This window comes from Carya illinoinensis, chromosome 13, assembly GCF_018687715.1.
Source record: "Carya illinoinensis cultivar Pawnee chromosome 13, C.illinoinensisPawnee_v1, whole genome shotgun sequence".
NCBI classification, from domain to species: domain Eukaryota; kingdom Viridiplantae; phylum Streptophyta; class Magnoliopsida; order Fagales; family Juglandaceae; genus Carya; species Carya illinoinensis.
The window spans coordinates 34,378,546-34,393,054 of NC_056764.1; the positions used below are offsets into that span (position 1 = coordinate 34,378,546).

The window sequence follows — 14,509 nt, forward strand, 5'->3', positions numbered from 1 at the left end:
TTTTAGCAAAGTCAACGGCTAACACTTGGTTGAGAATGGCCCTTACAAGGGCCCAACTTAAACCCATAGAACTCAATAAATTCCCAATGAAATGATTGGGAATGAGAAGGGCCCATAATTGCATTCAGCATTGGCAAGATGGGCTCCTCTTAAGACTAATTGAAAATTGACTGCCCCTTCCTTCGACAGGCCATCAATCACAATCTTCAATAATTTTCTCCCCTTCGATGCACTAAACACACGCACAGAGAGAGGATAGACAGACTGTAGGCAGGGAGTACTTCGAAACTTAAAATAAGCCGCCGCCGTTGGAGGCAAACTCATCCCGCCGTCCATTCAACGTCCCTCCCTCCTACGCTTCACCATCATATATTTGCTTGAAAGCTTTTAGCTAAGAAACCCGACCCAATTCGAGTACTAGAGAAGAAACCAAACAGAGCTGAGCTTTAGCAGAGCAGAGAAACACAGATTAAATTACTTTTGGTTTTGGGTGAAGAATCAAGATAAACATCAATGCCCCCATAATTGTTTTTCTTTCTTTTCTCAACATTTCGATATTGTTAGCCTTAAAGATTAAAGTATCTGGAGTTCTCTCTGAATTTTTTTTCTTTCGAGTATTCTCTGACAAATTACAACTCCTTCGTTCCAAGTTCCAAGTCTTGCTGCCACCATATCCAAATGCAAACGAAGTCTCTCTCTTGTACTCTCTCTCTCTCTCTGTTAGCGGCTTGTTTGGTTGCAGAGAACAAATCGAAGGCCGTAAAACGAGTCATTTTAAATGTGGTAGTCCTCTTTGGATTTTTTTTTTTTTTTCCCCCAGATTCTCAGCAACCAGACAGCGTCGCGTACTCGTTTAGTCCGCTTTCTTTGGTTTCCTTTATATGGAGTCTTTAGGAGTTCATTGATGGGTATTACTTTATGTTGGAAAATGCAGACTGATTTTGAGTTCAATTGCATCGAACCTATCGCGTTCTTCTTAGATCTTGAGGTCAGAAAACGCTTTTCCTACACAGGCTGCCTCCATTTTCCAGCACTTTTTCTCAACTTATCTGCATTTCCATTAATTCCAGAGAAAACTCAAATGGATGTTAGCTGATTTGCTGGAATTTGTGAAGTTTTGCTGCAGAGGGATGGAAAAGGAAGCCAAGAGTCAAAGAGGGCTTACCAACAATAGCGCTGCAGAGGACTTTGGGTTGCAATGGGGGAACCGAAAGAGGCTTAGATGTGTAAAAGTCAAAGACCAAAGCTTAGCCAACATATCGGACTGTTTAGGGAAGAAGAAAATCACGTCTCGTGTCGACCGCCGCGTGGTTGGCACTGCAGAGAAAGATTCGGTTTCTCCGCTGGCCCATCGACTCAACAAGTAAGATATACAAAAACCCATATGATAAGAGAAGGAAGATCTTAAATCCTTCCTAGGAATATGAACATTTGAATGTGAAGTTGAAGTCTTTTACAGTGGTTCTTTGAAACCAGATTAGTTGTTGGTAAAATTTCAAGCTTTGAAAGGCTTTTCAAACGAATTTAATCTGTGTTTGGTTTGCTATAAAATGGACCATTGGAGGCATTGGAGTGGATGCCATGTTTATTAGGTTGCATGCGTGAAGAGCACTTTATATACTTCCTTTCTTGCGTTGGCTATTATTAGTATACTGGATTATTGTTGCTTTGTTAAATTAATTTGATCTTATATCTTTGGGCGAATGTTCTTGATCTGAATGGGGATAATTTTCATGATTTTCTTTTAGCATCCACTAGTTTCTAGCTTGTTTTTAGGTGTTTTCTCTTTTATACTTCCTGTTTAGTTGGGTTGTGCCTATTTACTTGATTCAATAAAACTTCTTATTACTTATAAAACAAAAAAATTGATCTCATGATGTATCACTTACTCAATGGATTATAACCAAAGAAAAAGGGGGAAGTTTGATTTGATTTGTTCTGTGTGTTTGCGAAGAAAAGGTAGGGAATATAGGAATCATATTGCAGTTGTTGTTGGGGGGGCTTATTATGGGATCATATGAAAGTACTCTTCATTGTAATGTTAAGGGACTCTTTCACAAAACCAAATTTGACCATTTGGAGAAGGAAAGTGCTAAACTTCCTTTCCATATTGGTCCTTAGGAACTCCGACTCGCCAATGAATCATCGGAAGGCAATGGTTTCATCACCAGAGAAGGAAGATCGATATTACACAACAAGAGGTTCTTTGGGTTTGGATGAAAATGGGAAGGTTCTGATGGATCATGCAAAGGAGGACAGAGGGCATGTTTGGCCAAAGCTGTTTATCACATTGTCTAGCAAGGAAAAGGAGGATGATTTTTTGGCTATGAAAGGCTGCAAGCTTCCTCAGAGACCCAAAAAGAGGGCTAAGTTGATACAAAAAAGCTTACTTGTAAGTATCTTTCATACACACGAGGAACTTTCAGTATTTATGTAAAAAATAGATCGAATACAATGCTGTTGCTTGGATGTGTTAAATTGTCAATGCCTTTTTTTTTTCAACCTCTATTCCGTGTCCAGTTGGTCAGTCCAGGTGCATGGTTATCGGATCTGTGCCAAGAGAGATATGAAGTGAGGGAGAAAAAGGCTTCAAAGAAGGTACTGATTGATCTCTCTTCTCTCTCTCTTTCCTACTGTTGTGGTGGATTAATGATTTTCTTATTTCTGTTTTGATTGCTTAGAAAATGTGGGAAAAGAGAAGAAAATTGAATGAAAACTTTAGAAGATATGTTTACCAGTGTCTTCTAGGCAATCGAATTTAATATTTTGATCGATTTGCTAAAATGTGATGCAGAAACCCAGAGGATTGAAGGCTATGGGAAGCATGGAAAGTGATTCAGAATGAGAAATTTAAAATGAGTGCAGAGGCTGGCAGAGAGACTTGATTTTTTGTGGTTGGGGGCAGAGTAGAAGGAGAGAAGAAAAACAAAAACAAAACCAGAAACAAAAAGGGAAGAAAAGATGGAAGGGGTGTTTCTCACATAATTGTTTGTTTTTTGTAAAAACTGCCTCTACAATTGAACTTCTGGAGATATCATTCTTCCTCGTTCCTTTTCCCTTTAAAGGGATATTATAGGATGCCTTCACCAACTTCCAACTTATATTTTTATATTTTTTTTTGTAAGTACCAACTTCCAACTTCTGACGCATACTTTGCGTTGCTTTTATTTCGTTCCAAGGCTACTCCTCCCAGAAGAAGATGAATTGCACTGCATAGGTGTGGACATGTTGCTTAGATTCTACTATCTAGGTAAGATATTGTTAGACCACCCCAGATTCTTTGCTGCTCAAATGGAGAAGGGTTATCGCTAATAAAGGAAGGTCATAACATTTTTTATTTTAATTTTTTTTTTTAAAAATGGTCGAGGGTACTAATGTATATTTTTCCATCTTTCTGCGGTATTTGGTAAACAAGATTTTAGCCGATACTATTAATTTTTATGTAAGAAAATAATTGATTTTTTTGGACGAGAAGTTTGAAAAATACTAGTATGTGGTACCATATCAAGGATAAGATCTTAGGGGATTAGACTCCTTGCGTGAGCACAAATGTTTAAAAAACTCAACTCAAGATTACAAGCAAAATGGAAAGGGGATTCTATTGCAACGAAACAAAATAAAAATTAAAATAAATATTTGTACAATTTTTTTTAGATTACAAAGCTTTTTTTTTTTTTTTTTTTTTCCCAAAAACTGCAGCTGAAATTATAAACCCTTAAGACAGCCACAATGCTTTCGTGTATTCTTCCCTTCAACTAGGCATTACTAATAATTATTTCTCTATTTCTTTTCAATTTTGTTTTACCCCCTCCCCCTCATTTACATGATCACACCTCCCTCCTATATACCCTTACAATACTCGCTCTTATGTACAGAAGATATTCCCCCGACAACCCTCTCCAAATGCCATGCAGAGAGAGGCACGTAGCCCAGGGGAGACCGGCCGGGGGTATCCATCAGCTATTATGAACACCATTTCCTTTTCTTTTCTTTTTTTTTTTTTTCCCCCTTTATATCATTCCTTCCCACGTCTTAGATAAAGCGCATTGCAGTTTGAATTGAGATTTTTCAAAGCTATGAGCTTGCAGAAAGAATGAAGCTTAGTGTTGCACTTCTCCAATGGATTTATATAGCTCAGGCCATCCTCACAGCAGAGAATCACGTCATACAACCTACACAATACATAATGTAAATGACCCAGACTCGCTAGTGAAACACCTATATCATGTAAAGAGTAGGTGAAAGAAGACTACAAATGAAAATGAGACAAACTTACCTAGTGATTCTGCACGCTGTGGCCCAAACAAAACCTGCCTGCACAGGTTTACGATCCACGGGCAACCCAAGCAATACAAAAAAATCCTGCAGATATGCCCTCAGCCCAATGGGAAAAACCAATCAAAGAGCCATACTTGCAAACTATAAAGCTTCCAGGGTTATTGATGCTTTCGTGAAAACAGAAAGAACAAATGGTGCTTCTTCCCCAGGGTGTATAGTTGTAGGCACTATCGTGTAACCCTTTGGATCCGGGTCCAAAACCATTTCGCATGATATTTCTCTAGAATTGACATAGTCCGTTCCACCAACTGATTCATGTAGGTATATATTGTAAGCAGCACGACGTCCACGGGTTTTGAGTATTCTCATCCCAATGTAGAACATCATTGAATCATGACTGGATTGATAATTTCTAAAACCAGCTGCAGTTCTTGAGAATCCCACACCCTAAACACAAATTGTCAGAGAAGTTGAAAAAGACCAAGTGAACACGTCCTAGAGAGAAAAATTCACTTTAGGTTCATTACTAAGCTTACTTGAGTTAAGGTTATGAACACATGGATTGGAAATGATGCATCTGATCCAGTAGCTCTCAACCGGAACTGTGGATTTTGATGCCATGTTTCATAATCTTGGCAGCCACCGGCACTGTAACCACGCCATTGGCCATGAACGGAATAGCGCATCTCCGGTGGGTAGACACGACAAATATATATTGATCGAAAATGAATCTGAAAGTCTTGCCAAGACATCCAGAATATACCGTCTTTTGACTGTTAAAAAAAAATTCCATATTCGGAGGATTAGCAATAAGCTCTCACTGGAGGAAACAAGATTTAAGATAGTTCTGAATTTCTGATCATGGTTTCCATGCCATAGCATAAGAATATCCCTCTAAAATATATAAATAATGAAAAAAAAAAATCTTCTTTAGGAAAGAGAACGAAAACCAAAACAAAAACTAGAGCAAAAACACAGTAGAATCCTCATATATAACAACACGGCAGCAGACTAAGTACCTGGGGAATGTGCTTCAGCTTGTGCTTCATTCTATCAGTCCATTCAGGTGATGTGTCAGACCAAGGTCCATTCCACTCAACTTCATTAGCCCATGGATTTCTGATCTGAACAAGCTTGTGGCCGTCAACTTCTCTCACCTAAATGATTTTCAATAAAAGAAAAGGATCGCCTTCATCAAAATCTTTGTAAGTCGTAATGTAACAAATAAATAAATATATCAGATAAATATCTCTTAAAATACCTGCAATAAAGAGTAAGCATGCCCTTGCACAATGCCACTGGAAGAAATGTGCACATCTGAACCCGAAGGACTCCCTGCACCAAGTAGGAACCCCTCTTGTTTGAAGCGCAACAATTGAGACCAAAGTCTGCCACTCGCAAGATCAATCTGGGCCTGGGAACTCCTCATGTCAATTTCCTCACCGGCACCTCCAGTAAGGTCCACAAGAGCATCCTGAACAAGCCCACCTTCTAGTGCCTCGAAAGAGCCATGCAGTTTCGCATAGGCCTTCTCCAATATAGAGACCCAGAGCTCATTGCCCTTCCTACTAGTAGCAAATGCTGGTTTACCTGGTGCTTCACAGGGAATCCAATCGTCCACAACAACTGGGACCCACTCACCCTAAAAGCAAAGGGAAAAGGAAGAAAATACACAGTAACTAACATGCTAATAAAAAACCAACAGGAAATTTATCATGGCAAGACATACTGCAACAATGAATAACACAACTAATAACAGGCAGCATGAGTCACGGAACTTTGCTTTTTGTAAAACCACATCTAAGCAATATATAAGTTTTCACTAGATACACTCATCTTGAGGTGAGTGATGGGTCCATAATCATATTTTGGAAAGACTTATGGTGGGGAGATAAGGTCCTTAAAGAAGCTTTCCTAGCAGTAATTAGGATTGTGCAGGTCCGATAAAAAAAATTAGGATTGCACAGAAGCAGGAAGCTTCAGTAACTGATCTTTTGGATTTTTCCAGTAGTTTTCCCCAATGGAGTGTCAGTGTTTATAGAGAAGTACAAGACTGGGAAGTTTTTTTTTTTTTTGATAAGTAAGAGAAGTACAAGACTGGGAAGTTAATGCTCTTTTTTATAGGTTATAGGTAATGCTGGGAAGTTAATGCCTCTACAGTTTTTTAATCGACTATACTTTACAAGATTGAGAGTTGGAAATATGGATTAGGTATGTTGGTGCCCTTCTAAAAAAGGAAGGGAATTCACTGTTCGTTCGTTTTACCAGGTCCTTACTATCCAAAATGTTAACCCATTTCCTTGGAGGAACATTTGGAAGACTAAGGCGCAAGTAAGAGCAGCTCCTTTTTTTCAGACAAGTCACAACTTCCTTAGGAAAGATTCTTATCATAGACAACCTAAGGAAACAACGGATCATTGCAGGAGTGTCACAACCCCCAGGAGATTTACCCGGGACCACACCTCGACACAACTCATGGAGGGTCAGGACAGTCACATGGCTAGCCTGCTTGCATGCCTTGGCTCAAACCATGACACGAAGCGGGCAACCGTGGAGGCTACTGGCCGCGTGCAGACCATGTGTGCAGGCTTGTGCGTGCACCTGCGCACATGCATGCGTGCTCCCGCACCACTTAGCGAGGCTAGTGGCGTGCCTGTGGCGCACGGCACTAGCCCATGCCTTGCAGGCAAGGCTAGTGGCATGCCCCCACAGGCACGCCATCCAGCACACGGCTCTAGCCCGTGCCTTGCAGGCGAGGCTAGTGGCATACCAACCAGCGCACGGCTCCAACCCATGCCTTGCGGCCCAATAGCCCAAGCCGTCAGCTTGGGCCATGCATGCTCATCACCCAAGCCACCAGCTCGGGCCATGCAGGACCACCGCCCAAGCCACTTGACTGGGCACCACAGTAGCAGCACGGCATCACCCTGTGCCCACCATCAACAGGTCATGCACAGTGCCATGTCGTGCCCATCACCAGACCAATGCGTGGCACCATACCATGCCATGCAGCGAGCCGCGAACCAGACCATCACTGGCCTAGCCGTGGACCATGCACCACCTTAGCCCACCATGGATAAATTATCATTTCTATTATTTTTATTTATTTTATTAAAAGACTTGATTACTTATTATTTCATTTGTTTATTTATTTTATTTTATTTTGCCTAGGGACCTTTTGGGGGTTTCCAATTTGTAAACTCTATAAATAGGACCCTTAGACATTTCATTAGGATCTTTTGGCATTTTGACTATAGAGTGGCCGGCCATAGAGTTTGGAGGATTGTGATTTTCGGTGCACATGCACTTGGGCTCTTTTGGGGTGCAATTCGCGAATCCCCAAGGAGAGGATCTTCACCGTGCAATTCATGAATCTGTGTTGGTTCATTCTATCTTTTAATATATTGAGGTTTCCTTTCAATTTCTTGTGCAATTCGTGAATCAATAATTGCTTGATTCCTTTGTTATTTTTATTTCCTCTTAATTGTGTTCTTGTGGAGTTTGTTGCTTGATTTGGAGAGTGGAGGCTGAATCTCCCATTGGGGAATTCGGATTTGAGGTGTTTTATGCTAGATCTCTTGTTTGCATGTGATTCCTCACATGTTCATGAGATCTCATTAAAGTTATTTGAAGAATCCCATCTCCCACACATCAATTTTGGCCAGCCCTATCATTGGCCTTTTCCATCACCTTCAATTGCCTCAAATCACAAAACCCTAGCCTCCCATCAAGTCATACACGCCCCCCCTCAATTCCCATAGCCAAGAAAAACCCAAAAACCCTAGATCTCACATTGAGCAATTCAGCCATAGCCTCCTTGGCTTGGCCGAAACTCTAGTTCCTATAATTTCTCACTTCCATTTTTCCCTCCATCATTTGATTGGTCAATTTCCTTGATTGGCTCACTCAAATCTCATCCTCTCACCAAAACACATTTTCTCTATCCTTCCTACCCATTTTCGGCCAACCCTTGCATTCCTAGATCTCTAGATCTCAAATCCTATTTTTTAGGAATTTCATAATTCCTAACTTTTAGGATCTCACAAGCCCCATTTGCCCTAGCCGAACACACCCCCATAAGCCTTGGCCGAACCCCTCATCAAACCTAGCCCCACTCACTCATTTCTAAACCGTAGCCAAGACCACTCTTCATCCAACTATAGCACACAAGTGGCACCTAGAACACCAAGGGTCACTAGCCGTGCACCATCATCGCCCAAACCGTGATCACCTAGCCCAAACACCATCCATACTTCCCACCATTGAACTCTAGCCTCACTTCATCCAAGCTCCCATTGGGCTACACGTGATCTACACCAAGCAAAGGAGACTCATCGGTCACTAGAGGAGCAACAAGATGAGGATCGGACCCTTAGTGTTTGAAGGATTGACCGAGGTCCCCAACAAGGAGACTGCTGTTGTAAGTGCAAAAAAGACGGTGAAACCATAGATTACTTACTACTACACTGAGGTAGCCAAGATCCCATCAAATGACTTCTTTGATAGAGTGGGTCTAGCATGGATGATGCCTAGAAGGTTGTTTAATTTTCTAGCAAACTGGAGGGGCTTACATAGGAATCTACAAATTGATGCAATTTAGAAGATATTTTCCATATGCCTATTTTGATGCCTTGGAGGGAAAGGAACGGTGGAAGCTTTGAAAATCGTGAGCAGACAATGGATGAGCTTAAGTTTTTTTTCTTTATCTCTGTTCCTTTGGGCAATTGCGATTATTAATCCTACTTAGATGTCTCTTGTATATGTCCCATGTACAGGGGTTATGTTATGCCTAATGTTTTCTTCAATATAATTCTTGTTTACTTATAAAAGAATTTTTGTTTTTGTTTTATAATTTTAACCATTTCCATGAATCGTACAAGTCAACCACTAGTTTGAATAGTGTGATCCAACCCAAAACTTATTTGAAAAACATTTTTTCCACCTCCTTTCTTTATTAAAATTAAAAGAAAAACATTTTTTTTATATAACAAGTAATTTTATTAGAAACGAATGTGTAAGCCCATGTACACAGGAAGTATACAAAAGAAAACACCTAGATACATTCTAAAATAAATAGATAAAAAAAAATTTCTTTATTTTTTGGAACAAAGATAAAAACATTTTAAGTGCTATTACCTGAATACAGAATCGGACAGTGTAGATTCCTTCCTCATTATATTCTGGAGTAATAATCACTTCGGATATTTGTGACACCTCTGTTAAAACAGCTACAGCACTCAAAAACCAACAATCGCCCAATCGACCCTGTTCGTTACAAAATTAACTCATTAAAGCGGGCAACACATTAAACTCTCTTCAGAAGATGCAACTCTAACAAAATGCACATGATAGAAACTTAAGCTTTACATCAGATATTACAAAAAATTCCAAACCTGACAAACATCTGAGGGATTTGCTGCACCAGAAAACAAGCATGGATCAGAATCCAGACGGCTCTCCCTTACAATTTCGCCTGGCCTCATCCACTTAGAAACAACCTATGTGGAAAAACGCATTAGGCTACAGTAATCAAGATAACATACACATATAATAGCAAGATACGAAATACATGTGGCAGCAACCAACAAGTCAGGAAAACAAACCTGCAACTTGGCAGGGGGATTTTTGGGATCCACAAACAACGACTGATCACTTGGAGGAAATTCTTGATCAGTGAAGTATTTTTCTCCCCTTGCACAGAGGGCTTCTTTGACAGCCAGTTCCACTGAAAGCATCCGTTGATTGATTTCTTCTTGAGTTTCCATCCTAGGTTTTCTAAACCTCCTGGCAAATGAATCCACATCGATCACAACCCCATCCCGTTCCGGCCTCCTTTTTCTTCCACTTGAATACTGTCCATCCCAATCTACATCATCCCTATCATACAGATCTACATCTGCAGGATCGCTATCCCACCCATCAATCTATAAATAGCACATGGACAGTAATTAGTGACCAAGGTTCAGAAAAATATTTGATTATTATTTTCTGCCTTTACATAATTTTCTCAAAATATAGTGCGTGAGATATTTAAGTATTGCAAAGTACGTACTCTAGAAGGTGAATCCGCCCATTGCCAATTATCTTCAACAAAATCAATGGCACTGAACTCAGCTGATCCAATAGCAACATAAAGAGAAGCGATCTCATCTTCTGTTAAACACCTTCCCCAAAGGAAAACATCCATAATATGCATCTTGGACTCAACTCCTTCACTGTCTGATCTCCCAAATGCATCCATATCTATAGGCGGTCTGACACCTACCCAAACATCTGTTCCCTGCTCCCAAATGCTATTACCAAGACATAATGGTAACCCAGTCTGGTAGCCATCAAAACCACCATCCAGAAAGCAAGTCGCCTCTCCTAAATCAGCATCAATTGTCATTGTCACAATATGCCACCTGCAAAGCATTTATTCAATGCAGTCGAATGGGGACTTCAGTCAAAGTACTAATGGTTAAAGCATAATAAAAGCGATCGAGGTTTTATTTATCAGTAAATAAGAACTTATTGATAATAATAGGCACAGCCCAAGTACACAGGACATATACAAAAGCATGTCACACAACACAATGGGAAACAAATAAATATAATATACATTCTATAAGAGAGAACCAAGCAAACTGTGCTAAAACAACTAAAAAGAAGCACAAACCTTCCATCTGCAATACTTGTAGCACTAATACTCCACTCCCTTGCAACAGTTGTTTGTCTATCACCTTTAGTTATCACCCTAATCCCAACTTGTCCAGCCTCAATACCTTGCTCAGAACCAGCCACCAGAATTTCCCAACAAACTTTTTTCTGAAATTCGGTGCCTAAAAGACAAACAGGTCCAGACTCGGGTTGGATCATCACTGCAATGGAAAAACTCACCTTTTGACTTTGACAAACACTGGGATCAATCTGGCCACAGTTTCTGCCACTTGTAGTTGGTTCATCGTCAAGAATGCATACAGCACCCGCAACCCCTGTCTGCCAATGACATGGCACGAACTAGGCTTAGAGTCAGACTGGCTCAGAATACCAAAAAGCATATATCTACATTGACTAAGAGATATCATGAAGAGTCAGACTGGCTCAGAATACCAAAAAGCATATATCTACATTGACTAAGAGATATCATGAAGGTCCAGATAAAACAAGATAAACAGATGAGCAGAAAATTTAAGATCAAACAATGGTGTAATGGTGCAGATACAATGTTAAATTTCAATACCCTTTCCAGCAAATTTAATCTTAGATCCAGGAAAAAATATACTGCATAGAAGATAGGGAAAACATGTAGCTATGAATAAAGCACAGATAAAAAGGGTGCTACCGCCTTCCCATGGGAAAAAATGTCAATATGTCCTGGAGAAAACTTTTGGAAAGACTGTATAAAACCTCAAAAGCAGAGAACTACAGTGTGTTAATCCAAACAATGACTATATTTAATTTGTTATCACTTAAAAACAAGCATTCCATGTGATCAGAGACAAGGGCATCATCACTCTTTACTTTTCTTTTTTTTACTTAAAAACACATAATGTTTGACAAGCCAACCAAAAACCAAATTACAACTAAAAGAAGTCAACCTGAAGTGCTCGGCGTGCTAACTGAGCTGAGCGTATCCTACGTGCAATGTTTGAAACCCTCTCCCGTGCAAAAGAATCATCAAGAACAGCATCACCTCCAACTGCACGCACTGCAGCTGCCATGGCGGCTGCCTCTCTGCTGCCGGCATTAGGAATTGAGGAAATAAGTGTAGCTTCTATCTCCTTCCATTTACGTTCTTCCTTCTCCAGGAGAGCCTTCCTTCTTTCTTTACCTCTTCCCTCTTCTTCACGTCTCTGCATTAAAATTTCTTCTTCTATCTCCTTTTCTCTTATGTAACTGCAAAATTCATATAGTTGGAGGTTCAGAAACACTACAAATCAGAGAGCCTTTGGTAAGATAGAAAACCCAATATGCACAAGAGGCAAAAAAATCTTCTTTTTTTAACAACTGCCTACCTCTCCTGAATAATTTCAAACTGCCTACGGTCTTCTGGCATCCATTTTTTAATTTTCTTGGCACTAAGGTCTGAAAACCCAATGCTATCGAGAAAGAGTCTCAAGCGGACCTCATCCTACAACAGCAGAACAGCAATAGTTTATCAAGAAAGTTCCTCAAGCAAACATCATTATCGACAATCAAACATGTTGTGCATAGCAGCACAAGCTCTCTTTTTTGGTCACCTGCACTCGCTCTGCCTTAGCAGTCAACCCAAGCAAAAGAAGCAAATAACCACCAAATTTATCCCACATGTACACCCATTCAGTATCAATTGCCTCTTCTAAAGCCAAAATGCGTGCATGAGCACACATTTCTCTTCTGTGATCTACATCATTGGCAGGTTCACGGTGGAACATTCTTCTATATCTGAGTCTACAGAGGAATGATCCAACAACTAATTCTTCATTTCTTAAACGGTCCCTCAGTTTCACGACATCAGCCCGGGGAAGCACAAAATTTCCTGCCCGGTCAAGCATAATGGTAGGATCCCCAACCAAAAGAGCTGCTGAACTTGCAGATCTCTGTGGAGCCGAATAAGTTCCTGATAATGCATTTCTGGTCTGCAAGGCAAATAAATTTAACTCCACTGAACTTTAACTTGAACATAAATGCCATATTACTCAATTTTATTTGTAATCCCGTGCTTGTAGTAGAGGAGATAAACGCCATATTTCTCAAACGAATAGGAAAACATTCATTTAATCAATTTCTTTTATATGTATCAAAGATTTAATTAAAGAAACACAATATCCATAGCCTAAGTACACAGGAAATATACAAGAGGAACACCCAACTTAAAACAGAGACAAAAAAATAATGAAACCAAACCCGAAGCTGCCCAAAGAACATGGTATTGTGAAAGAAAGTTTTAAGCTCTTCCACCGTCCGCTCACAGTCACCAAAATTTCTATAATTCCTTTCCCACAAAATTTACAGCACTAGACAAATAGAACCACCTAAGTAAATATAACTAAATAAGAAGTTACTCAGAGGCACCTTAGACCACCAAATAATCCTCCAAGGGAAGGATTTACTATCTTGAGGTATAAGGACCTCATGCAAAGATTGAACCGTCAACTAACTTTTCTTGGAAAGGGCAATCTTTTTTTTTTTATCGGTACACAATTTTATTGATCATAAGAATAGGCAGAAACCCAGATATACAGGACATATACTAGAGCATCGCTTGGGCGTGCTAGTTCAATGATAAAAGGAATTCATGGAAACTCATTCCACCAAAATCAATTACTACCGACCAATGGAATAAAGTATTGAAAAACAAGGTCCTAGCTCTTCCATTGATCGCTCTTGATCTTCGAAGCTTTTGTGGTTCCTTTCCCTGCAAATGCACCACAATAAGCATATTGGGACCATCTTTCATATTGCTGCTATATGAGAGTTACCCTGAAGGCCTATCCAAGAGGCTAATAGATCGATCACCCTTATTGGCATCACCCAAGTTAGTCCCACCCTAGTGAAGAAGTCATTCCACAAGGTCGTGGCAATTTCACAGTGAAGTAATAAATGATCCACTGACTCCCCACTCTTTTTGCACATGCAACCCCACTCCATGACAATGAATCGACGTTTCCTAAGGCCCAAATAATCTTCTATGCTCCTCCAAGACATTATCTAGTAAGCTACAAGAGATTGGCAAACTCCATGATCAAATTTATGTGTTACCAGGTGCACAACGGACATTCTATATGCACAAGAGAAAATTTTGATATTTGACCTCTCCGAGGTCATGGATCATGAGTCGGTATAAAAATACTAACATTCAACTAAGGTGAGCCACAAGAGAACTCCAATAAATAAGCCACTGAATTCTCAGACACATGCTATAGTCTATACACCATAGGAAAGGTTCCTTGCTGGACCTGCCAACAAACCATAATGCCAGAATCTAGTCCTAGATCCATCACCCACCTCAAATCTAGTATGTCTATAAAAATCCTCCATCCTCTTTTAATAGTTTCCCCTAACCCACCCCATGCAGCCATATACCTCATTTGAACACTGCCCACCCTAAGCACGACCAAATTTAGAATCAACTACGGCTTTCTATGTGGCCTCCTTACAGTTTTCTCATAGGTAACACCAAACTAACTTCCCTAAAAAGAGCACAATTAAATAGGATCAAGTTATGAACTCCTAAAGCACTCCTAGAAATCGGAGAGCGAAACTTGGC

At 40.0% G+C, this 14,509-nt stretch overlaps 2 protein-coding genes across 9 annotated transcripts in view; one reads left to right on the plus strand and one right to left on the minus strand.

Moving 5' to 3' along the window:
- The first annotated feature begins 173 nt into the window (after positions 1-173).
- Positions 174-3,101, plus strand: LOC122291644. 8 transcript variants are annotated; one of them, XM_043099464.1, is made up of 6 exons: positions 174-783; positions 935-988; positions 1,071-1,363; positions 2,122-2,392; positions 2,521-2,598; positions 2,795-3,101. In XM_043099464.1, the coding sequence occupies exons 1-6, from the start codon at positions 679-681 to the stop codon at positions 2,843-2,845; spliced, it is 852 nt and encodes a 283-aa protein (XP_042955398.1). In that variant the 5' UTR covers positions 174-678; the 3' UTR covers positions 2,846-3,101. The 8 variants fall into 8 exon arrangements, with proteins under 8 accessions (XP_042955398.1, XP_042955399.1, XP_042955401.1 ...); XM_043099465.1 differs by having other exon boundaries at positions 175-783; positions 1,116-1,363; XM_043099467.1 differs by having other exon boundaries at positions 178-700.
- A 472-nt stretch (positions 3,102-3,573) lies between these two features.
- Positions 3,574-14,509, minus strand: part of LOC122291643 (calpain-type cysteine protease DEK1) — a 47,759-nt gene continuing 36,823 nt past the window's right edge. The window contains exons 20-32 of the mRNA XM_043099463.1: positions 12,501-12,878; positions 12,276-12,391; positions 11,859-12,156; positions 10,937-11,256; positions 10,331-10,682; positions 9,882-10,202; positions 9,672-9,776; positions 9,415-9,543; positions 5,540-5,920; positions 5,298-5,435; positions 4,815-5,051; positions 4,277-4,725; positions 3,574-4,172 (exon numbers count right to left, since the gene is read on the minus strand). Of these exons, the coding sequence (XP_042955397.1) occupies positions 4,420-4,725; positions 4,815-5,051; positions 5,298-5,435; positions 5,540-5,920; positions 9,415-9,543; positions 9,672-9,776; positions 9,882-10,202; positions 10,331-10,682; positions 10,937-11,256; positions 11,859-12,156; positions 12,276-12,391; positions 12,501-12,878 (3,081 nt within the window). The 3' untranslated portion in view covers positions 3,574-4,172; positions 4,277-4,419. The remainder of the gene's footprint in view (positions 4,173-4,276; positions 4,726-4,814; positions 5,052-5,297; positions 5,436-5,539; positions 5,921-9,414; positions 9,544-9,671; positions 9,777-9,881; positions 10,203-10,330; positions 10,683-10,936; positions 11,257-11,858; positions 12,157-12,275; positions 12,392-12,500; positions 12,879-14,509) is intronic.

Coding starts and splice junctions, on each gene's coding strand:
- LOC122291644 (XM_043099464.1), top strand. CDS start 679: ATGCAAACGAAGTCTCTCTCTTGTACTCTCTCTCTCTCTCTGTTAGCG. Junction 784..934: donor AACGAGTCATTTTAAATGTG/GTAGTCCTCTTT, acceptor TGGAAAATGCAG/ACTGATTTTGAGTTCAATTG. Junction 989..1,070: donor CGTTCTTCTTAGATCTTGAG/GTCAGAAAACGC, acceptor CATTAATTCCAG/AGAAAACTCAAATGGATGTT.